The sequence below is a fragment of the Eubalaena glacialis genome, chromosome 3 (assembly GCF_028564815.1).
Source record: "Eubalaena glacialis isolate mEubGla1 chromosome 3, mEubGla1.1.hap2.+ XY, whole genome shotgun sequence".
Taxonomy (NCBI): Eukaryota; Metazoa; Chordata; class Mammalia; order Artiodactyla; family Balaenidae; genus Eubalaena; species Eubalaena glacialis.
The window spans coordinates 173,285,677-173,310,544 of record NC_083718.1 but is presented as its reverse complement, the minus strand read 5'-3'; the positions used below and the strand labels follow the sequence as shown (position 1 = coordinate 173,310,544).

General features: G+C 47.8%; 2 protein-coding genes across 9 annotated transcripts in view; one reads left to right on the top strand and one right to left on the bottom strand.

Moving 5' to 3' along the window:
- The first annotated feature begins 392 nt into the window (after nucleotides 1–392).
- On the top strand, nucleotides 393–7,387 carry XKR8 (XK related 8). The gene is made up of 3 exons (XM_061184660.1): nucleotides 393–749; nucleotides 2,789–2,985; nucleotides 5,563–7,387. The coding sequence occupies exons 1-3, from the start codon at nucleotides 457–459 to the stop codon at nucleotides 6,270–6,272; spliced, it is 1,200 nt and encodes a 399-aa protein (XP_061040643.1). The 5' UTR covers nucleotides 393–456; the 3' UTR covers nucleotides 6,273–7,387.
- A 7,728-nt stretch (nucleotides 7,388–15,115) lies between these two features.
- The window catches only part of EYA3 (EYA transcriptional coactivator and phosphatase 3), a 96,325-nt gene continuing 86,572 nt past the window's right edge, over nucleotides 15,116–24,868 (bottom strand). For all 8 annotated transcript variants that reach the window (XM_061184652.1, XM_061184653.1, XM_061184651.1 and 5 more), the window contains 3 exons: nucleotides 24,000–24,121; nucleotides 17,515–17,615; nucleotides 15,116–15,503 (listed from right to left, as the gene is read on the bottom strand). In XM_061184652.1, the coding sequence (XP_061040635.1) occupies nucleotides 15,423–15,503; nucleotides 17,515–17,615; nucleotides 24,000–24,121 (304 nt within the window). In that variant the 3' untranslated portion in view covers nucleotides 15,116–15,422. The remainder of the gene's footprint in view (nucleotides 15,504–17,514; nucleotides 17,616–23,999; nucleotides 24,122–24,868) is intronic.

Sequence of the window (24,868 nt, the reverse complement as noted above, 5' to 3'; positions counted from 1 at the left end):
TGCAGACGTGAGACATTGCAGTTCTAGCCCGGGCGCTAATCTCCGGGCCATATTCGTCGTTGTGGGTCTCCAGGAGCCTCAAATGTAAAACAAGGCGATTAGAAGCCTCCTAAACTAAGGGCATTGCGCCTCGGACGGTCCGTCTTCGGGCTTAGCGGTCCTTGGGGCCCTCGGGGCTCAGCGGGGCTGGGGTGAGAGTGGGGGGATCCCTAGGCAGGCGGCAGGGCCAGGGATCTGTGGGACCGCTGATACCCCAACCGCGGGGGTCTACGGACCTCGCTCCTCCCCGGACAGGGCGGGACGGGGAAGTCCCGCCCCGCAGCCCGAGTCCTGGGCGGCCCCGAGGGCTGTGTCCGCCTCCTTCCTGCCACCGCGACCCTGGGCTGGGAAGGCGACCCTGGGCCGGGAGGGCGGGTCCGAGCCCAGAAGAGAAAGAGGCGCAGAGGCTGGCGGGTCATGCCCTGGTCGCCACGCGCCGCTCTCTTCTGGGACCTGGTCCTGGGCGTATTGGGCACCCTCGCCTTCGTGATCGACCTGGGCGCCGACCTGTGGGCCGCGAGCCAGTATGTGCTCAGCGGTCGCTACCTGTGGGCCGCGCTAGTGCTGGCGCTGTTGGGCCTCGCCTCAGTCGCGCTGCAGCTCTTCAGCTGGGTCTGGCTGCGCGCCGACCTCTCCAGCCCGCACGCGCCGCGGCCCCCAGGCCACTGCCTGGCGCTGTTGCATGTCCTGCAGCTGGGCTACCTGTACAGGTGAGCGCCCTGCCCTCGGGGAGAGGGAGGGGGAACGGAAGTCAACGTCACCTCCTGCAGCTGGGCTGGTAGCACAGGTGAGAGCCCTGACCCCGCGACGGGGACGGAGAGGAGAGGACTGGGACCCCGGAGAGGAAACTAAGCCCCTTGTAGTTTAGCGGGCGCCTCTCCCTACAGGTGAGCTCCTGATCCCTGATGAGGGAGAAATCCGGCTGACAGCCCTCAGAGCTCATAAACGGTACCCTTCCTGGCACAGCCGAAGAAACTGAGGCCCAGAGAGGGAAGGGAGGCGCATGACTTGGAGTCGAACTCTTTGGGATCCATTCCTGGCTTTACCACCTGTGTGGCCTTATTCCTGCCTTTCTCTGAGCCTCAGTTTCCTCCTCTGTTAAAGGAGGTAGTGATCTAGAGATAGGTGTGGCTGGCAGGCCTGTGGTGAAGGGCAGAGGGGGAAGCTCCCCGCACAGTGCCTGGTGGCAACAGACCTCCCGGTGCTTTTAGCTGTGGGTGGAGCCTTGGGCAAGTCACTTGACCCCTCTGGGTCTCAGTTTACTCATTGTTCCAGAGGCTCACAGTGTAAGGATTAAATGGAATGAGACCTGTAAATTGCCCTGGTGCAGCGTAAGCAGGCAGCAAGTGTCAGCCAGCTTCATGATCAGCTGGGTCACCCTGGAGTTTCAGCAGCCCTGACCCCCAGAGCAGCGCTTGTTCCCTCATGGCCAGTGCCTCCCACCCTGTCTTTCCCAGTTGTATTCTCCCTGAACACTTGCTCCCCGCCCCACCCCCTCACTCCCAGACCAAGCAAGAGGGCAGAGATGGGGTCTGACTCATCCACGTCCCTGGAGCCATGTAGGACTGGGCTCAGGCGGGGGCCCTCTAGAGATGGGGAAACTGAAATGAAGGAGTCAGAGTCATGTGATGAAGTCAGGACATGATGTGGTCTGGGTTGGGATGGGATGGAGGGAGGCAGGATCTGCTCTTGAATCCATGTTTACAGATTCTCTCCAGATCTTGCCTTGAGTCTCCAGGAGGGGGCGAGAGGAGCTTTGAATGTTGCAGTTTTGCCTGAGGGACTGTCCAGGCATCAGTAACACGTTGGGTGAACACGAAGGGGCACAGTTATTACAGTTCTGGCAGCCCGCAATGAACCCTGAATCTGTAATTACATCATGTATCTTCTGTTTCTGCTGAGCATGAGTCAGACAGACTGTACTGAGCTTTGGCTGAGAAAACGGGGTCTCTGTTCCTGCCTGTGACTAGGCTGAGGCCTCTGCCAGGGCACTGGGGGACCCCCCCCCAACTCGGGCCTGCTCCCTGAGTGTGTTGTCAGGTTCATCCAGGGGAAGTGACAGTAAACGTCTGATGAATGAATTTGCAATGAGTGAATGGCCTCACCTCCCAATAGCCAACTGAGATCAGTTCTGGGCGGGGGGAGATCTTAGTGCATCCTCCACTCCCCCCTCGTGCCAGTGGATCACTCAGGCCTGTCTGTCCAACCTCTGGACTCTCTTAACTCTGCCCCGTCTGTTCCCATCACTCTTAAATGGATCCCTGGGTGCTTTCTGTAGCACAGTAGGACCTGTCTTGCCTGTGCTCAGAAGCTCTCAATGGCTCCCTTCCCCACGGGATCCTAAGAAATTCTTACACTTGCTAAAATTTGAGAATGATAACTTTAGGCAATTTCCTAGTACACCTTTCAAATTCAAACAGCTTTGGGTCCAAATCCTGTTTCCACTGCTCATTTGCTCTTTGGTCCTGTTTCCCCATCTGTAAAATGGGGATATTGTAAAGGAGTAAATGGGACAAGGTTTGTGATGAGCTTGGTATGGTGGCCACCGCAGAAGTAATAGCTGTTGTATTTATCCCCACTTCACAGATGAAGAAACAAGTTCAGTGAGGTAAGTCGCTTGCCCAAGGCCTTATAGCATGTATGTGACGAGCTAGGATTTGAGCCTGTCTGCATTCACTCGATGGGTAGGGAAGGAGGAATGCCACAGGATGCTAACTGGGCCCCTTGGGGCATCGTGTGTACTGCCTAGGTGCGTGCAGGGGCTGCGGCAGGGGCTGCTGGTGTGGCGGCAGGAGGTGCCCTCCGAGTTCGACTTGGCCTATGCCGACTTCCTCTCCCTGGACATCAGCATGCTGCGGCTCTTTGAGACCTTCCTGGAGATGACACCGCAGCTCACACTGGTGCTGGCCATCATGCTGCAGAGCGGCAGCGCCGAGTACTACCAGTGTGAGTGTCAGGCCCTCGGCCAGCCCCCCTTTTACACCTTGGGAAAGTTGCCCACAAATGTCAGAAAGGTTTTCACTCTTTTATAAAGGCTGCTTAGAAAATAGGAGAATGTCCTTTAGTCGGGCAGGTCTGTGTTCAAATCCAAAGTTATGCTCTAGCCTTGAGTTTGGACAAAGGACTCCACCTCTCTGAGCTATCAGTTTGTTCTCATCTGGACAAATAAATGGACGTAATAAATGATCCTACCTCATAAGGTTAATGAAAGGTTTAAGTGAAGTGACGCCTATAAAGCCTCGTGCCTAGTGCATAATAAATCTTAAGTGTAATTTTTATTATTTTGAAGATAACAGATGAAGTGTGTAGGGTGCCTGATGCCTAATAAGCAGCTTGTTGATCAACAGATAAATTATTGAGCGCCTTTGTACATGCCGAGTGCCTTTGTTTTGATCGAGCACCTTTGTGCCTGTCCCTGTGTTAGGAACACCACAGTGAATAAGGAGATGGACACAGCCCCTGGCCTGCCAGGACCATAGACTGTAAAGCACGTAGTTACAGTAAAGCGTGTGGAGTGATCTGAAAAGGAAGAGGCAGGTGGCCTCATAAAACACAGGAGAGGTTTGTGCGAAGAGAAGCTTTGGGAGGGCTTTTAGGGGAGTTGCCCAAGGTCACAGGCCAGCTGGCAGCCAAGTTAGGACTCCAGCTCACATCTGATTCAGGGTCTAGGCTTCCCCTTCTCCTTCACAGCCCTCGCACACCTGCTGCTGTACAAGGCACAGCCTCCCAAGGAGCCAGTCCCAGCTCTGCCTCCACTCTCTGCGGGACTTGGAGATCCCCTCTCTGGCCTCAGTTTCCACAGCTGTACAAGCTGGGGAGTTAGACTCAATCTCCAAGGGCCCTTTCAGTTTGCTAATCTGAGTCTGCAGTATTAATTGAAAAACAAAACAAAAAACAAAAAACAGTAATAGCAGCCATCATGATTGAGTGCCTGCTATTAGCCAGCACTGAGGAAAGTGCTTTATTGTCATCATCGCTCACATTCATAGCACCTCTAGTTTGGTGCTATATTTATCTCCATTTTACACAAGAGGGAAGAGATGCCGAAAGGTGAAGTGATTTGCCCTGGGACACACAGCACTCATTGTGCACGTACCATCGGGCCTCTGTCTGTGAGTCCTGCATCCACAGATTCAGAGGGCTGACTCTATTACGCCATTTTATATTAGGGACTTGAGCATCCGCGGATTTTGGGAACCAATCCCCTGTGGATACTGAGGGATGACTGTTTTTTGTTTGTCTCTTTGAAGGCAGTGGGTGTCTAGGACCAGGGCTAAATGGGGACAGTCTACACTGTGTGTATGGAGGGAGTGGGGATGGGGGATTGAGGGAAGAGACAGGTTTTTCCAACTTTTGTTTAGCAAACATGTATTCAGCTGCTGTTATATGCCAGCTGCTGTTATATGCCAGCTGCTGTGGGATCCCTGGGGAGCAGAATCTGTTTCCTACCCTGAAGGAGCTCAGAGGTAAGGAAATAATTACTGTGTGATAAGACTCCAGACAGGAGTGGGGTGCTATAGGGGCTGCACAGCGGAGTGGGGTGGCGTGGGGTCAGGATGGGTGACTATAGGGGATAATCAAGCCAGAACTTGCAGGGTAAGGAGGAGTAGGCCAGGGGAAGCAGGGCATGGGTCTACCTAATACCAAGGGTACAGCTTGTCAGGTCAGAGAATGCGGCATGCTGGCAAATTGGAGGAACATCAGCCCTGCCGAGACCCTGAGTGTGGGGTAGTTAGAAAGGCCACAGATCTGATTCCAGGCTGGGAGTGGGTTCCTGACCCATAGCAGGTTCCCAGCGAACATCTGTTGATCAAATGCGATAGGAGGGGGGCGGGGAGGAAGCAGTCTAGAGATGCTTCCAGCCCTCGTTGGAGGGCCTGGTGCTTCTAGCCCAGGATGGGCAGCTAGGAGGTGGGATAGGATCCCCACTGTACGCTTCGAGTCTTGGAAAATCAAAACCAGGGCCCAGTCTGAGGGTGGAGGGGAGTAGAAGCTGTTCCATCCGTATAACAGGGACATCCCTTTTGGCCCCGGAAGGCAGCTTCAGCTAGAGGCCTGTCGCCAGCCCATGGGATTTCCTGCTTCCCTTTCTGAGACTAAGAAGGGGGAAGTGGACTGCTGATTTTCAGATCCAAGAAAGGCGTGGGCTCTTCTGGGAAAGGAAGGGTTACAGGGCCCTAGAAGATGCTCAGGGTGTGGCCAAGGCCCAGGGGTGCCAGATGCTGGGTGACAGGGGTGCCGATGAGAGCGTATAAGTCACACACCTTCTCATCCGTGAGAAATATAACCATGGTAGCACCCGAAAAGGAAAGGTTTGTGGTGAAGGGCAGACTCCATATGGATCCTAGCTCTGTTTGGGGTTGTGTGAACTTACTGTTCTCCAGCTGTAGTTTTCCCTTCAACAAACTGGGGGCCGTAATACCCACTTCAGTGTGGCTACGCGGCCTCCGCAGTACCCGTGGCCTCTGGGGAGTGCCTGCCGGCTGCCCGCAGGGCTCATCTGTCTCCTCTTCCTCTTCGTAGGGGTCAGCATCTGCACGTCCTTTGTGGGTATCTCGTGGGCACTGCTTGACTACCACCGGGCCCTGCGCACCTGCCTCCCCTCCAAGCCCCTCCTGGGGCTGGGTGCCTCCGTGATCTACTTCCTGTGGAACCTGCTGCTGCTGTGGCCCCGAGTCCTGGTCGTGGCCCTGTTCTCAGCCCTCTTCCCCCGCTATGTGGCCCTGCACTTCTTGGGCCTGTGGCTGGTGCTGCTGTTCTGGGTCTGGCTTCAGGGCACGGACTTTATGCCAGATCCCTGCTCCGAGTGGCTGTACCGGGCGACGGTGGCCACCATCCTTTATTTCTCCTGGTTCAACGTGGCTGAGGGCCGCACCCGAGGCCGTGCTACCATCCACCTGGCGTTCCTCCTGAATGACAGTCTTCTGCTGGTGGTCGCCTGGGTGACTCAGAGCACCTGGCTGCCCAGCGGGTGCCTGTTGCAGAGGCTGCTGCCCGCGGCCGGCGCCTGCTTCCTCCTGGGGCTGGCTCTGCGGCTGGCCTACTACCGCTGGCTGCACCCCAGCTGCCGCTGGGAGCCTGACCAGTTGGACGGGACCTGGGGTCTGCGCTCCCTCGAGGGGCGTCAGCTGCCTCAGAACAGGCGCATGGCCCATTTGGCTAAGAACTTTTTCCCCAAAAGTAGGGATGAGGGTGCTTTGCCGTGGAAGGGAGAGGTGAATGGTGTCCTTTGAGGCAGGCTCAGACCCCGACAGGGCACTGAAGGCCAGACGGAATCAGTCGGTAGAATATAGAAGATAAGCTCCTGATGCTGCTATGGGCCTTGATTCACTCAACGAGCACTTGATGCCTGATCTGTGCCAGGCGCTGGAGACCAGAGTTGAGGAAGACAGAGGCCTGCCCTCAAGGATGAGAACAAGATTGAGAAGGGCTGGGCCCTGGAGGGTCAAGGGCCCCAATTATGTATGAAACACTTTGGGAGGAAAGAAGAGACCCCCCCCCTTCCCTTCCCCCCAAACAAGTATAACCCCAAAGCATCCCAGTGTTGGTATTTTTACCTCCCTGGCTCCCTCTAAAATAATTGGTGGAGCTGCTGTCCCACCCTTGGTTCCCCTCTCCTGGGCTGGAAGGCCCCAGGACCTCCAGGATGTGTTCTCTGGAATTCTTCCTCCCCTGCCCCACCCCAGTCATTCAATTCATTCAGCAAATGTTTACTGAGGGCCTTTTATGTGTCAGAAGCAACATTCTAGCCTTGGCAGATCAGCTGCCATTCCAGCTTCATCCCTTACCCTCTCCAGCTACTCCAGGACAGGTTCTCAGGCTGGAAGCCAGGGATGCCTGACTGCCTGTCAGCCCTGTCAGCCCCTCCAAGGCCTTAGTGCAGCTGGCCCGGCCTCTGCCCCTGCTCTCAAGGGGTGACCTTTCAACCAAGTGCCTTGTGAACCTGTGGTCTGGGCCATGGCTCAGCCCGTTGAGTATGGTTTTGTGCTTCAGGCAGTGTACTTTCTACCTCAGTCTGTGTGGGTGGAAGAGGTGTGTGTATCTGCGTCTCTGTAAGCGAGAGACACGTGTGTTGTCTTTGTTGAACAGTATTATTAGATTATTATTAAAACCTCATGAAATCCCCTAGCCTAGTTGTGTCATTAAATCCACCGCCAAGTTCAAAGCTGCCTGGAAAAAAGGGGTCAGGGACGCTAAGTCCTCCTCTCAAAGTCGGTAAAGGCCCTGGGGCCAGAGAAGAGGGCTGGCTTAGGCGAGACTTCTTAACCTTGTTTTCTAAGCGTCAGGAGCTGGTGAGCCAGTGTGGTGTTGACCGCTCAGGTGGGCATCAGAACCCAGATCTGGGCTGACTCTAGTGTGTGCTCTTAGCCAGCTCTGCTGCTGGGCCTGGCGGGAGTAGGTACACCTTTGGTATCAGGAAGTGAATACGCGAGCGCAGGTGAAGAAAGGTCTTTTTGCTGGGAGGTCACTGGGAGCGATGCAGTGATGACAGGAGATGTGGATGTGGGCAGTGGTGTTGGGGAGGTCTGTGGTTTGGAGAAACAAGGAGCAGGGAAAGGGCACTGGAGAGAGAAGGAAAGGTTCATCACCACTGGGACGGGATCCAGGAGAGTCTGTTATTCATTCATTCATCTAGTGGAGACACAGTAAACAGAATAAGTGAAAGAATGTATCAGATAGTGTTAAGTGCTAAAAGAAAAATAAGGTAGGGAGAGTGCATGTGTGTTGTAGGTGGGAGTTACAATTTTATATAGAATGGCCGGGAGGGCCTCCCTGAGAAACTGATATACGCCCTAAAGGAGGTGAGGATGGCAGCCACGCAGATGTGCTTTATTCCAGACACCAAGTCAGCAGTGACTGGATGAAGGAGGGCTTGTAGCAGTTATACTGGCCTGGAGCCAAGGCTGACACAGAGATGAAGGTTGGGAGCAGGGAGGAACTCTGGGAAGATGACGCTGGTGCTTTTTACATACACAGAATGGTAGAGGTAGAAAGGATCTCCAGGATCACTTAGTCCAATGATTTTCAGACTTTTGCATTTCATGAACCAGTATAATGGCCAACATGGTTGCCAAGTTAATTTTAATGAAAAAGGGCAGTAAAAACTACCACCATCTATTATCTTGTCTTATGAAAGGACATATAACCTCAGAAAAAGGACCATTTTTTTAATTGACTATAAACACACATTTGCACACACACAAAAGTGGAATCATTATTTTTCTCAACTCATAGGGAATATCGAGGGTTGAGACCTCAGAGAGCAGGCTTGGCCTTTATAAATCCCTGGGCTTAGTGTCCAACCTAGCCTCAAACATAGCTTCTAAGGGGTTCACTAAAACAAATACTTGCTCTCAACTATACTTCAATTAAAAAAAAAACAAAACAGGGCTTCCCTGGTGGCGCAGTGGTTGAGAATCTGCCTGCCAATGCAGGGGACGCGGGTTCGAGCCCTGGTCTGGGAAGATCCCACATGCCACGGAGCAGCTGGGCCCGTGAGCCACAACTACTGAGCCTGTGCGTCTGGAGCCTGTGCTCCGCAACAAGAGAGGCCACGACAGTGAGAGGCCCGCGCACCGCGACAAAGAGTGGCCCCCGCTCGCCGCAACTAGAGAAAGCCCTCGCACAGAAACGAAGACCCAACACAGCCAAGAATAAATAAATAAGTTAAAAAAACAAACAAACAAAAAAACAAAACTTGCTACATTTACTTTTCTCTACTTCTTCCTGTCATATGTGGAGAAGACTAGGCTCTGGGGAGATGCCATACATGCCCAGATGACGCAGTGTAGTGTCTTAGGCTATTTCCCCTGAGAAAAATCCAAAAAGATGCTTAATTTTTTGGCTAAGCTCTCATCTGTATTCTCTAGATGAAATTGTCAAATGAGGGTAACACGTATGTAATTTAAAAAGCTGTGGAATTTAGTGGTCGTTTCATTTGTAAATAAAGTTTACAGAATCAAGAATTTTAAAAAGATGACAGTGATGTTACTTGTAATTAGAAATTTCCTTTGAAGATTTCCATTTTTTTTTTTATGTCAAGAAACTTGTTTCTAAAAAAGCTCTTGATTTGCTCATTTTAACCTGCCACCGGAAAGGTTCTTGAGAAACGTGCAGATGTTATACCTATTGGAGGGGGGAGATGGAGATGTTTACTCTTTGGGCTTAAAAACTAATAACACTCTGATACCTGTACTTCTGACCGATTAACAAGTTTGCTTCAACTATATTGTGGCTCAAAATGTGCATCTTCTGATGAAAAGATTTAATGCCTCAGAATACAAGGCAACCCCCTCTTTTCTGGGGGGAATTAATTTGGGGAAAAATACATCTTATAGTCTGACATGTATGGTACTTGGAAGCTAGAACCCAATTCTAATCTCTACTGGAATAAAAGGCAAAAGGATTCCTGACTGTTTTCCAGACCAATGAACAGTCAGACTCACATCTAAAGAAATGAAAAAAGTAGTTGATGTAACATGAAAACAAGCCAAATCAAACAGTTTGATATCAATTTGTCAGTTTTATTGCTTTTGCATTTTAAGCTCAGCACAGCAAGGTATTGATTTTTTTAATAATTAAATTTCAGCACATTTGACAGCAAATGAAATCTCTTGGTGTTCCAGTCCTAAACTTTGAAAAGTGATGTATTTTATTTTATTTTATTTTATTTTATTTATTTATTTATTTTTAATTTATTATTTATTTATGGTTGTGTTGGGTCTTCGTTTCCGTGCGAGGGCTTTCTCTAGTTGCGGCGAGCGGGGGCCACTCTTCATCGTGGTGCGCGGGCCTCTCACCATCGCGGCCTCTCTTGTTGCGGAGCACAGGCTCCAGACGCGCAGGCTCAGTAGTTGTGGCGCACGGGCTTAGTTGCTCCGCGGCATGTGGGATCTTCCCAGACCAGGGCTCGAACCCGTGTCGCCTGCATTGGCAGGCAGACTCTCAGCCACTGCGCCACCAGGGAAGCCCAGTGATGTATTTTAGAAACAATTAAGAAATAAACTTTCCCTTGCAAATTATTTTAAAATATTTAATTTTCTCATTTATTTATACCAAATGGTTAGTTTTGTTTGTTTCTTTTCGTGAAATTAATGACTCAGTTACTGAAAGGGTGCCATCTTTCTAATGAGCTCTTCTGATTTTTTATGAAGCCCTACTTAGAAGCCTACTCAGCTGGGCAACTGGGCTGATCCTACTCAGAAAAGACACAGGAGCAAACCATATAGAAAATAAAAACTTTATTTTTTCAAGTTTATAAGATAGTTCCCATTACATATAACATTATGGTCAAGGACTCTACAGCCACAAATGCCCGCAGTCACATAAATACATCTAATCAGTGCCTTTTCCTGCTAAATGAGGCATCTGAAGTCCAGAGGGTCATGTTTTGAGTAGAAGTCGTCCTTAATGGGATGGCTCCCATCAGTGCATTAGGAACTAGCCAAGTAACCTTGCTTGCTAGAGCTGTCTGACTCAGAGGAGAGGAAGGGACAGAGGGCCTGCTGCTCAGAGGTGGGACAGAACTAGACTTTCTCTCGTGGTTTAAGATATTTCAAAATCTCAGAATTCAGATTTGGCCTCTACAGGGTATTTGGGGAATTCCAACTTTTGGATGAAAAAGGAAGCCAAGTTAGTGGTAAGAAACAGAAGCCTGCTTAAGAGGGGTCCTAACTGCCCCCTTCCTGCAGCAGCGAGGAGAGGAAGGCCCCAAGCTCACCAGCCCTTGGCTTAGACCACTGCTCTCCCAGGAAGAGGGAGAGCGCGGCTCTGCCCCTCGACTCCCCTCCCCTATGGTTCGGCGGCACTGACACCCATTCAAGGTGGTGAACATCCAGAAGCTCCATATACTGCAGCTGGAGTTCGCCCATCAGATTCTGCTTGGAGCCTTAACGCGAACAAGTTTGTGTAAACTGCGAACAAGCTGTGGCACAAGTCTCCTGGGACACTAGCTTTGCTCCCCCAACTTGCAGAGCAGAAGACAGGGATACCCCAAACCAAATAAAAGCCCAAGTAGGCATCTAAATCTGGAGCAGGCATCCATTCTCCTGGACACCACCAGCTGCCCCAGGGGCACCGGACAGGGTGATGCTAAGGCACAGTCAGTTTTACATTCGAAAGTAAAGCCACCTCTTAAACCCAGGACACAGCTGACAACTCCAGATTCCCTACTAGAGACGGCCTAGCTCTCACCACGAAATGTGCAGACCCATCTTACAGAACCCACGGTGCCCAGCTGGGAAAAGGACTCATCATGTGGCTTATTCCATGGGGACTCTTTCTAGTAAAGAGGGCTTCCCCCTTGACGAAAGGACCCACAGTATCCTTTCGACCTCAGCCTCCAAGAGCTCGTGGTGCTGCCTACTTATTTTCCTCTCCAGACCTCTGTGCTGGGGAAGAGGAAAACACGGTGTCCAAGAAGAGCACTGGGTTCCCTGAACAATTCATTTTGGCAAAGAGGAGCCAGGAAGCTCCATTTCCTGTCTACCCTCTAAACAACCAGAAAAGAGCAAAGGCGGCACTGCTCAGAGAGCTTCCTCACCTCTCTTAGCCAATTTCAAGTTCCTTTTGCAAAGACCTAAGCCGTGCAGTCAGAGCAGGAGGGAAAAGGCCATCGAAAAAGGAGTCCAAGTCATATTCTAGAAATAAAGAGCTTCTCCCAGCGGGCAGGGAGAGGGAAGTGTGTGTGTGCTGACCTGTGTGCACGACGTGGGTACCGCTCTGCAGCCTCATCAGCCTGAAGCACAGCACCAACAGGGTGGCCTATGTCCAGGGCAAGAAACCAACAGCTCTACTGCCAGTACGGGGAGGGCTTGGGGCCTGTAAGTACAGACCCACCCTAGAGCATTCTAAGATAAATTACCAAGCAAGGCAGAGCAGCATCTGGGCAACTATGCTGAACTCAGACCGAGAAGGTCTGCCTCAGACTTTGTATTTCCCGTCCAAAGGAAACAGGCCAAAGAGGCAGCTAAGTAATGAGCACTGACTTGAGCTCCTCTCCAAACACATCTTCTCTAAAACTGAGTCATGAAGCACTTTCTCCATCAGTTCTGAGGGAATGTGTGTATACCAGCCTTTCTCTGGGTGATCTGGCTTTGGAAGGAATCTGACCCCTTTGTGCTGCAACATCTCTGAAAATGGATATGCAGAATCTCTGAGTACAAGCATTTATAGCTGGGGTTGGTCAAGGATGCCTCCTACTGAGGACCCAGACTGCACCTCTCTGAGGTGCTTATAAAATCACCTCTGTGCAACCTGGAGGAGGCTGAACTTCCTCAGCTCTACGCAAGTTTATTCTGCCTGAGCAGATGCCCAGGCCCGCCTTGGAGGGATGGGCATCCACAGACACAGCTGGACTGAAGGCTGCGACCAGTGCCTGCCCAGGCCAGCCTTGGAGGGATGGGCATCCACAGACACAGCTGGACTGAAGGCTGCGACCAGTGCCTGCCCAGGCCAGCCTTGGAGGGATGGGCATCCACAGACACAGCTGGACTGAAGGCTGCGACCAGTGCCTGCCCAGGCCAGCCTTGGAGGGATGGGCATCCACAGACACAGCTGGACTGAAGGCTGCGACCAGTGCCTGCCCAGGCCCGCCTTGGAGGGATGGGCATCCACAGACACAGCTGGACTGAAGGCTGCGACCAGTGCCTGCCCAGGCCAGCCTTGGAGGGATGGGCATCCACAGACACAGCTGGACTGAAGGCTGCGACCAGTGCCTGCCCAGGCCAGCCTTGGAGGGATGGGCATCCACAGACACAGCTGGACTGAAGGCTGCGACCAGTGCCTGCCCAGGCCAGCCTTGGAGGGATGGGCATCCACAGACACAGCTGGACTGAAGGCTGCGACCAGTGCCTGCCCAGGCCCGCCTTGGAGGGATGGGCATCCACAGACACAGCTGGACTGAAGGCTGCGACCAGTGCCTGCCCAGGCCAGCCTTGGAGGGATGGGCATCCACAGACACAGCTGGACTGAAGGCTGCGACCAGTGCCTGCCCAGGCCAGCCTTGGAGGGATGGGCATCCACAGACACAGCTGGACTGAAGGCTGCGACCAGTGCCTGCCCAGGCCCGCCTTGGAGGGATGGGCATCCACAGACACAGCTGGACTGAAGGCTGCGACCAGTGCCTGCCCAGGCCAGCCTTGGAGGGATGGGCATCCACAGACACAGCTGGACTGAAGGCTGCGACCAGTGCCTGCCCAGGCCAGCCTTGGAGGGATGGGCATCCACAGACACAGCTGGACTGAAGGCTGCGACCAGTGCCTGCCCAGGCCAGCCTTGGAGGGATGGGCATCCACAGACACAGCTGGACTGAAGGCTGCGACCAGTGCCTGCCCAGGCCCGCCTTGGAGGGATGGGCATCCACAGACACAGCTGGACTGAAGGCTGCGACCAGTGCCTGCCCAGGCCAGCCTTGGAGGGATGGGCATCCACAGACACAGCTGGACTGAAGGCTGCGACCAGTGCCTGCCCAGGCCAGCCTTGGAGGGATGGGCATCCACAGACACAGCTGGACTGAAGGCTGCGACCAGTGCCTGCCCAGGCCCGCCTTGGAGGGATGGGCATCCACAGACACAGCTGGACTGAAGGCTGCGACCAGTGCCTGCCCAGGCCAGCCTTGGAGGGATGGGCATCCACAGACACAGCTGGACTGAAGGCTGCGACCAGTGCCTGCCCAGGCCCGCCTTGGAGGGATGGGCATCCACAGACACAGCTGGACTGAAGGCTGCGACCAGTGCCTGCCCAGGCCAGCCTTGGAGGGATGGGCATCCACAGACACAGCTGGACTGAAGGCTGCGACCAGTGCCTGCCCAGGCCAGCCTTGGAGGGATGGGCATCCACAGACACAGCTGGACTGAAGGCTGCGACCAGTGCCTGCCCAGGCCCGCCTTGGAGGGATGGGCATCCACAGACACAGCTGGACTGAAGGCTGCGACCAGTGCCTGGGCACCCACCGATCCTCCCAGAAGTCAGGTTGAGAGATGTTCCTGCATTTGGCCCAAGATTGAGTTTTCAGGCATGGAGTAAGGGGTCTACAACCTCATTTAAATCAGGAAAGTGTTTCTGGCCTTCTGGTTTCCCAATTAAAATGGGGTTTGAGAAGCGGGAAGGGTATTCCATGGGAAAACTGGGTTGTGATCATGGCAATCTGTTCTTCAGTTTCAGGCTGAGATCTGGGTAAATATGTGTCCAGAGCACCTTTCACAGGGCTTAAAGGATTCAAAGAAACTCAAATCCCTTCGTAGTTTTGGCTAAAATGTGATTATGAACCTTTTCTCAGACTTGATTTGACTACTTGGGTCCAAAGCCTGGAGACTGGCCAGAGCTGCATGGGGGTGGACATGAGGTACAGAGGGCAGGAAAGGGCCAAGAGCCCAGCATGGATGACTAAGAAGGGCGAGGGCGCTGTAGAGGTGAGCATGTGTTGGGGAAGGGTGCTTCTCTGCAGGAGGAAAAGGTGGAATCTTCTTGTTTCAAGAGCCAAAGAAGTGGAAATTCCTAAGAAGCCTTAGTTCTTCTCTCCAGTTTGGAGGTAAGCCCCTTGGGACATACCCTTTGACTAAGAGTCAAGCTGAAGGCTTACAATTTACTGTCTAAGAGAAGGAGTTTCTAGGGTTGTGCCATTTGGTGAAAGGGGAGAGGGACTGGAAAGGGGACTAAGGCTTCTAGGATGGGAAACAGCAAAGTCTAAAGTTAATCAGTGTCCCAGGCCCCACAGTTCAGCCAACCAGGAGATGGAGGAGCGGGAAGGCGCCCACCCTAGAGAGCAGACCACTGGAGCAGCTGAGGAGGCGCTACTGCCACAGAGAGGTATCTCAGATATTTCAGGTGTGATTTCCCAAGGAAACTTTACACGCCCCGCTCTTGCTAGAAAGAGGGGGGGAACCTGCTTCAGAGACCAGACCCTTACCTATAAAAATAACATATACATTCACTGGGAATATGTTCTACAGCTAAGGAGATTACAAAGACTGCAAGAGATGTTATTATAAAAGTCTGCTGCGTTTATCCTATCACCACAAGTTAATGGCAGTTCTCAATCTGGTCATGGACGCAGAGTGCAAGTCTGCGCCAAGAATTTCCTTTTCTTTTTCTTCATTTATTTTGAAACAAAACAAAACAAAACAAAACCCAGAAGAATTAAAAGCACTGTAGCTGCGGTGAGTCTATTGTTCTCTCAATCCAACTGTCCTCCGCTCCTATGCGAGGATGAACACGGGGCTGCAGCTCACTCTTAGCAAAAATAAGCTTCATCTCTTGCAGCTGTTGGTTTTGATTGTGTTCTCGCCAGCATTCCATGGAGAAAGAGTTCCCAGTTGGTTCCGCTCTCTAGCTCCTTTCAGGAGTGAAAAGGAGCTCGCGGGGAAGGCTCTTCATTCCAGTTCTTAGAGAAAATCAAGCTCCAAAGCCTGGTGGAGGGACACCAGGTCTCCGTGGTTTGTGATCCTCCAGAAGGGCATGTTGTGCTGGAAGGGGGAGGAGGGTGGGGAACTGGTTAACCCAACTTCTTTTGGGAGCTTATATTTACCCACACCCCTTCCTCCACAGACCTCTCCCCAAAGTGCTTGGTAACCCTCCTTACTCCTGCCCACCTCATAAGACTGTCATACGGATCAAATAAGTCATGTGTATAGGGACGTATGTATACTACAAGACACTTACAGACGTGAGAGATTTTTATTAGGTTTCAGTGGTAACTCTGTTCTAGCTACTATGTACGATCCTCAGGATCAAATAAAATGACCCACGTAAGAAATCAGTATTAATATAGTATTACATTTTTTTATGGATAGTCTATTTTCTATAAGGTTCAGAGCTGCAAAGCCCAAATCTTGTCCATGACCAAGATGAAGAACATAGAGACCTAGAAAATAATAATCCCACTATATTATGTGATCAGAGTTATATCCAGAATACTGTGTGCCATTCTGGAAGCCATATTTTAAAGAAGGGCTTAGAAAAACATGAGTGTTGGAAACCATGTTCTATAAAGCTGACGGAAATTAGCTTTACTAATCATTTTGTTCAGACTGGTTGCAAGTTACCTGGAATAGTGAAAGTCCTAGAACACAGTTCTTTTGGCATGTAGCTCAGTGCTTTTTCAAGCCTGATGCTCACACATAATATTTAAAAGGCCTTGAATACACTGAAGAGGAAGCAGACTTGTTATGTTGTGCTCAGAAGTGCCAGATTAGGACCAGGATACAAAACAGAAATTTTAGTTCAATGGAAGGAGGAACATCCTAAGAGCCTGGATGACCCCACAGTGGAACAGCATACCTGGGAAGCAGTCTCCTCACCCTTAGGTGTATTCAAGCAAGGACTAGAAAGTCTTCTGTCACAGAGGGTGCAGAAAAGATCCCTCAGAGGGAGGAGACTGAGATCTAAGGCATTTTCCAATGGGTGCACTCTGTGGCAGAGGACTAGAAGCATCCGCTTAGAGACACAAAGTCTGATAATGACTTGAGTTGTTCTTCTATCTCCCCCACTCCCTTCTTCTTCAGACCAAGAAGCACTGATGCCTACATCCACTAGTGTCTTCCCCAGAGGGCAACAAGCACTTAGAATTAAAGCTTTGGAGATAACACATTTAAAAAAAGAAAAGTCCTTGAATTGCTACATAAAGTGGCAAATGAAAACATAATGAGGTAATAATGCCACTGATTACCGATCTAACAGTTCATTAACAGCTGCTGAAGGTTTGTGTTTTAACTAGATGGAGAAAATCAGGACAGATGGTTCTAGTTGGCAACCCACTGCCTTCAAGTCTAAGAAACAGAGTTGCTGGAAGAAAACTGGGGTAGAGAGGGAAGGAACTTCTGTAGGTCCATTTAGCAGATGAAGATTCTCAAAGAGGATAAGTAAATTGTCTAAAGTCACACAGCTAGTAAATAGATGAGATGTGAACTGTCTGATTTTAGGCTCCATAGCCAAGACTTTTTTAATCTACTGTTTCCTGTATTAAAAAGGGATGACCTGGAGTTGGGACCTGCACAGCAAGGAGGTTAACATCAGAATAATCTTTCCAGGGCTCAGGAGCAGGAAGGACTTTCTCTAAACAACTCCCAATTCATCGCACTGGTTTTTTGAGACTCTGAAGCCTGGAAAAGTCTGAATGATTGGCCTTTAGTGGTAAAGTCTCACGCTCTTGAGAAAGCATTGACCTCTAAGACGAAGATGGAAGATGAGGCCCACATCAGGTTTAATGATGGGCGTCCTTGTAGCAGGGCTCAAAGATTTTAAGATTTTAGAGCGGCAGGGAGGAGAGAGAAGGGGAGGATCTAACAACTTACAGGGAAAACTCTACATGGGGAAAAAAATGACCCTCTTTCCTTCTTTTAAAAGAAAAATGGGAGAGGAAGAGGAGGAAGGGAAAACACTGTAAATGCACAACAGATTACTACGATTTCTGGGTTTTACCATTTCTCTAATTGCTCAATGTATTCCCATATAGACTATTTACTTTGCCATGGTTACCTGTTTGGCTGCGATTTCTTCATCTCGTCCATCTCCAATCACTACGTATGTGACTTTCTTTCCAAACCTCGACACAATTCTCTCGAAGCAGCTCTCCTTACCTGATGAGAAAAAGAAATTTCCTATTAGGACATTCCTCCCTTTCTTTTTTTCAATACCAAAGAAAAGGGCTGCTGCTAGGTTCACCTGCCTGTGCTTAGACAGAATCAGGGCAGCCCATGTGGTTTGCTTGGTGGGGAGCAGGGGTGGTAGCTAGAGATCCAACAGGCCCTCTGCCCAAAGAATGTGAAATTGTGCCATTCACACAACAGACTTTCTAGGCACTGTGCTCTCTAAGTTCTTATTTTAACTTTCACACTGAGGGTGAAGTACCTAAGATCTTAGTGTGGGATGTTTCTATAAACACAGTATGAGAGCTGTGCACACTCCCTCCCTCTTCCACAGCTCCTGTACTTTACAGCATACAAAGCAGTTTCAAAGTGTTCCTTCACTTAATTCTCAAAATAATCCGGTGAGACAGGTCCCATCCCCTACTCTGATAGATGGAAATGGACCCAAAGGATTAGTGACTTGCCCCAGATCACAAACAAGCTAGTAGCTAGACTCTGAGCCTCTGACTCCAGAGTCTAGGCTCTGGTCATTGTGCCATGACAAAAGGACGATTTTTGAGGGGAAACCGTTAGCGTAAGAAAAAAGTGGAAGTCCCCGATTTCCGGTTAGTAATTAGGAAAAAACAGCCATTTCCTTCTAACTCTACATTTCCCAGAAACAGTCCTAGTCCTGGGCCTTATGTCTTTCAGGAGGGGAGGAGTCTCAGAGTACCAATGAATATGGCAGCAGTATTTGTCACATCTGGAATCTCCTATTATACTGTGTAACTGCAACTGAGATCCTGTATCAATGACATTAACCTTGGGAAATGGGTGATTTAAATCCACTGCAGACAGCTCTTAGAAACACGGCGATGTATCAAAATTCAAATCCTACCTGGAACCAACACCTAAACATGCACACATAATACTGCTATGGCAAAGACACTGTACTTGCATAAGTAAATAAAAAGAAAATTATTTCTCTTGCTCTTCCTTCACCATCTCTTATGCTTTATTTCCCTGCTTCTGCCACCTTCTTCAGTTAAGCAAGGCGCTAACTCTGCTTCCTTTTTATATCCTGCTCCATTAACTTTCTCATCCTATCTTCTTGCCAGATTCAGTGACTTAGCACCAGGGTTCCTGTGTGAATAAGAAAAAGGTGCCTCTTCCTCAAGGCACTTGAATGCCATCTGCTGGAAAACTGTTGTAATAAATATACAAATATAGAAATACACAAATCTAAGATGACTACATCATAACTGACAAGAATCTTTACACCCATACTCAGAAGTCCTGACTGGTACATCTAAGCAACTGCAAGTCTATGACATGCCTAGCCCAGGTGGCACCTCAAACCTGGACCAGACACTAGTCCACTTGGGGCTTCAGTCTCCCACTCTTAATACAAGGCTTGGCTTAGGTGCACTTAGGTCCCTTTCAGTGCTACCATTTTATAATAGCATTGTCACACCTTACGTTCATATCAAGCATTCAATCCATGTTTGCTAAGTAAATACATTTTAATTTCACAAATGATTAAGGGGATGACTCTACTCTATGCCTTGAGCCCCAATTTAAACATTAAATAATTCAACTAATAATGAGTTCTTAACATGTTCTTATTAAGTGTTAAAGAGTTATTTGTCTAATTCCATTCCAACCATTAGGTTCTTACCTAAGCCAACCTCTGCTAGACCCACAGTCTAATTTATGATTTATAGAAAAAACTTTTAAGTCAGTAGGATTTTAGAAATTTCCCCTAAGACCCAACAAAGGGAATGTCTCATATTTAGAAGACAGGGACATAGAGATGTTTTCATTGTCCTGGCCTGCAATGATCAAGGAAGAAATACAATTAGGAATGTTTCCTCTAAAAGGATTAAGAGTGAGTTATTAACAGCTCAGGGTAAAGAAGTAGCCATATGAAAAAATAATTCCAATACAGTTGGTAAATACACTGCTTCCATTTTATACTTTCAAAACAATCCTAGAGATGAGCTTTCCTGTTCAGGAGGATAAAACCAATGAGCACTCAGCTTACCAAATGTCAAGCAATAGAAGCTGTAACTGCAAGACCAACCAAGCCTTTGGAGAAGATTAGGTTCTTGGGTTTCCTCTATCAGAAAGACTTCTGGGCTTCCCTGGTGGCGCAGTGGTTAAGAATACGCCTGCCAATGCAGGGGACACGGGTTCGAGCCCTGGTCTGGGAAGATCCCACATGCCGCAGAGCAACTAAGCCCGTGTGCCACAACTACTGAGCCTGTGTTCTAGAGCCTGTGCGCCACAACTACTGAAGCCCGTGAACCACAACTACTGAGCCCACGAGCCACAACTACTGAAGCCCGCGCACCTAGAGCCCATGCTCTGCAACAAAGAGTAGCCCTCACTCGCTGCAACTAGAGAAAGCCTGCACGCAGCAACGAAGACCCAACGCAGCCAAAAATAAATAAATAAATAAATAAATTTAAAAAAAGAAAGAAAGGAAAGACTTCTGACATTTTCAGAAATGATTTTGAGAATTCTCTTTAATGTTCAGATCACAGAGTGTACCTTAAGAGAACTGCAATTCTGAAACCATTTCAGAGGAACCGAACAAACATTTCCTCTCCCTGCTCTCATCTCATAGTTCTGTAAAGGAAAGCCTCAAGCCTCTCACTGTGGTTACCATGGTGCCAGGTACCACTGTAGCTCTGCTAATTAGCTCTGGACGAAATGAAAAAAATCACCAAATAAGCACACTTACTGTCAGAAGGAATAAACTCATGTCCATTAGTTTGATGAGCCTCTGAGTGCCAGGATGCAGTATCAAGCAGCACAGAAATCTACCTTTCAGGTGTGGGAAGGTTAGCGAGTGCTCTGAGTTCTTACAAAATGCATAGTAAAGCAGGGGCAGCAGTAGCAAAATCTGAAGGGGGGTTACAGATGTATCTCCCCCATCAAAGCCCCTGTAAATGAAATAATTCAACCATACAAAAAAGAACAATAAAAAATAAATGCCTATATAGCTACCACCAACTCAGCTTTATCAAATCTTAACTTTAGAGTTGCTTTAGATAAAAAAATATAAAAATGAGATCGTACAGATTTATTTGAAGTTTTCTATTTACCCCTACTTGATGACATTCTTCCTCCTCCTTTCTCTCCCTGAGTGTGTATCCATAAACAATGTATGGCTATTATGGTGAACATTTTTTACCTTTATATAAATTATATACTGTACATACTATTTGTAATGTGTTTTTTGTGTTCAGCATTGTTTTTAATACTAATCCTTAGGGATATATGTAGTTTTAGTTCATTCACCTTTTTTTTTTTAAAATTAATTAATTTATTTTTAGCTGTGTTGGGTCTTCGTTGCTGCGCGCGGGCTTTCTCTAGTTGCGGTGAGCAGGGGCTACTCTTCGGTGCGGTGCGCGGGCTTCTCACTGCGGTGGCTTCTCTTGTTGTGGAGCATGGGCTCTAGATGCGCGGGCTTCAGTAGTTGTGGCGCACGGGCTTAGCTGCTCCGTGGCATGTGGGATCTTCCCAGACCAGGGCTCGATCCCATGTCCCCTGCGTTGGCAGGCGGATTCTTAACCACTGCCCCACCAGGGAAGCCCCAGTTCATTCACTTTTAGCTGCTATACAGTATTCCATTGTTTGACTATTCTATTTTCTGTTCATAGACAGGTTCATGTGCTGTTTCTAATTATTTTCTACTATGAACAAGGCTGCATCAAAAAAAAAAAATCCTTGCACATATCTCCTTGTGCAAATGAGAATAACTCAAGGGAAGGAGCTGGCATATTTCAAGCTTTGCAGGTCATATGATCTCTGTTGCAATTATTCAACTCTGCTACTGTAGTGTGAAAGCAGCTATGGAAATGATTAGGCATGGCTCTGTTTCAATAAAACTTTCCAGAAACAGGCAGTGGGCAGAACTTGGTACGTGGGTTATAGTCTGAGACCCCTGCTCTCGAGTATAAATATCTAAAAGTAGAATTGCTTGGTCATAGGGTTATGCACATCTCAAACTTTACTAAACATTGACAAACTGTTTTCCAAAAAGTTATATCCATTTTCAATCCCACTAGCAGAGTAAGTTCTCATTTCCTTGACAAAGTTTGGCACTGTCAGACTTAAATTTTTGTCAATCTAATGGATGAGAAAGGCATCCCATTTTAATTTGCATTTCCTTAATTTGCAGATCCTTAATTGGTGAGGTTAAAAAACTTTTCATATGTGTTTACTAACAATTTGGGTTACCTTTTCTGCAAACTGGCTGCTCCAAGGTTTGTGCCTACTTTTTAAAATTATGTTGTTTGTTGCTTATTGATCTGCAGGAGTTCTTTATAGATTCTGTATACTAACCAACAAGTAAATGTATTGCAAGTATCTTCTCCCAGTCTGTGACTTGTCTTGTCACTTTATGTCATCTTTCACTGTATATAAAATTAAAAGCTTCACGCAATCAAAATGATCATTCTTTTCTGTTTTTTTTTTTTTAAGTACTATTTTTGGGGTCTCTTAAATGAGATCCCTCCCTACCTTAAGGTCATACATATACTTTTCTATTTTCTCTTCTAAAAATTAACGTTTTGCTTTTCATGGTAAATTTTTTATCCACCTGGAATTTATTTTTGCAAATAGCATAAAGAAGGAATACAGAATCTGCTTTTTTCCCCCGTATGGATAACCCAATTATCCGAGCACCACTGACTGAAGGTAAGTTCCATGAGGACAGAGGATTTTGTCACTGCTATATTCTGAGTGCCTTGGCAATGCCTGACATTTTTTAATCTAGTAGATAACTACAGCTCATCTTCACATGAGGACTGTCTCCTTGGCTGCAACAGGGAAGTAGGAACTGTAGGCACAGACTAAAGGGTCTGGAGGGGTAAGGAGATAGCGGTCATAGTCCTCTTTCCCCGGACCATGTACAGCACATAAGATTAGAGTGACACATTCTGCTGCCTTCTCAGCCGAGCAAGTTGGTTTTATATAAATCTGGTGCCAATTCATTAATCAATTCAGCAAATATTTATCGAGTACTTACTATTTCATGTACTGAGAACTGAACACATTTTTAGGGGATAAAAAATATCTTCACATACACAGTCTCACTTGATTTTCAAAACCTCTCTGGTAGTTTTTCATCTTATATGAGAAAACTGAGGCTCAGGAGATACAGTATTTTCCCTAAGAGCTAATAAGTGGGGGAGTTAGGACTCTATCCTAGTCCTTAGTTTTTTGTTTTTGTTTTTCCTTTTCAAAAAAGTATGGTAAAAAAACACATAACATAAAATTTACCATCCTAACCATTTAAAAATATACGTTTCAATAATATTAAGTATACTCACCCTGTTGTGCAATAGTTCTCCAGAACTTTTCATCTTACAAAACTGAAATTCTATACCCATTAAGCAACAACTCCCTATTTCCCCTCTCCCCAAGCTCCTATTAACCACCATTCTATTTTCTGTTTCTATGAATCTGACTACTCTAGGTACCTTATACATGAGTGGAAACATACAGTATTTGTGATTGGCTTACTTCACTTAGCATAATGTCTTCAAGGTTCATACATGTAGTAAGCATATGACAGGATTTCCTTCCTTTTTAAGGTTGACTAATATCCCACTGTATGTATTACCACATTTTGTTTATCTATTCATTTGATGGACAGTTGGGTTGCTTCCACCTCTTGGCTACTATGAATAATGCTGCTATGAACATAGGTGTGCAAATATTTCTTTGAGATCTGATTTGGATTCTTTTGGATATATACCCAGAAGTGGGATTGCTGGATCATGTGATAGTTCTATTTTTAATTTTTGAGGAACCGCCATACCATTTTCCACAGCAGCTGCACCATTTTACAATCCCACCAGAAGTGCACAAGGGTTCCAAATTCTCCACATCCTTGCCAACACTTGTTATTTTGTTATTATTATTATTTTTTTGATAGCAGCTATCCTAACGAGTGTGAGGGATTTAACCATTTTAAAGTATATATCTTAGTCCTTGATTTCTAATACAGTGCTTTTTTGATTATACTACATTACAGTACACTCTCTGTGAAAGAGGAATTTGAAATGAGTCATAGTGGATTTCTAAACTAGATATTATGTTCTTTCAAATATTATAAAAGAAAAGAGCATGATAAATTTTAAGTCCGACAGACCTGGATTCGAATCCTGTTTATGTAACTTACTAGCTGTGAAGTCTTGAGCAAACTCCATAACTGATAAGCCTGAACTGCCCCATCAGTAATGTCAGGAGAAGAATGCTGTGAGGATTATAGATATATGTATATATAAAGTGTCTAACTGAGGAACTGGTAAATAATAAGCACATCCTAAGTAGCAAGTATTATTGTAAGGCTAGTGACAAGAAACAGAATTGAAACTGTACCAATTTTGGTAGCACTGTAGATGTTTTCAATAGGAAATATTTCTCCTAGCCCATATAGGAGAACCTTGGCCAGAGCTGGAACCAGTTGGGTTGTAGTGATCAGAACATTCACACAATTCTTTCTGGAAGGGAGAAACAGGGAAAAGAAAAGAAAAAGGTGAAATCAAACCAACCTGCGAACAAGAATTCAAATGGCTCTTCTCTGTAGGACCTACTTGTGAAAAATTAACCTCAAAGTGCCTGGCATGGTACCTGTTCAGTGCCAGTGTTCACTTTTTGCTCTAATTGTCTCAGGTTTATTTATTTTCCCAATTAAAGGACAGAGATTTTTGTGGTGGACACAGAGCAGCAACTTGATTCTTGCCTCACTTCCTTCTGACCATTCTAGCTCACTGCGTTGTTAGCAAACACCACCGACCCACGGCACTGATACCACACTCCAGAAAACACAATGAGGCTTTCAGTTACAGTGCCATTTCATCTGAATGAGACATGACTGAAGTCCTCTCTGCTCATCACACAATGGCAACATAAATTTCAGAATACATATTATTTTCACAAGTCCTTTACCTTCACAGATATCCACCCCTTGGTGTCAGTTTTACTGTTTAGTAGGCTGTGAATCTGGAATTCTTGCTTTGAGGGAGGGACGAATAAGGGTATGTATTTATTTCCTGGTCTAAGCTTCAAGCTCAAATCTCCTTAATCTGCTTAATGTACCCTTTTTCTTTTCTTTTTTCAAGTTATTTATTTTTGGCTGTGTTGGGTCTTTGCTGCCGTGCGCGGGCTTTCTCTAGTTGCAGCGAGCAGGGGCTACTCTTCCTTGCGTGCGCGGGCTTCTCATTGCGGTGGCTTCTCTTGTTGCGGAG

What these genes read in the sequence shown, in the direction of transcription:
- XKR8 (XM_061184660.1), top strand. Translation starts at nt 457, where the DNA reads ATGCCCTGGTCGCCACGCGCCGCTCTCTTCTGGGACCTGGTCCTGGGC. An exon ending in CAGCTGGGCTACCTGTACAG is followed by an intron (nt 750 to 2,788) that starts GTGAGCGCCCTG and finishes TGTACTGCCTAG; the next exon opens with GTGCGTGCAGGGGCTGCGGC. An exon ending in CAGCGCCGAGTACTACCAGT is followed by an intron (nt 2,986 to 5,562) that starts GTGAGTGTCAGG and finishes TCCTCTTCGTAG; the next exon opens with GGGTCAGCATCTGCACGTCC.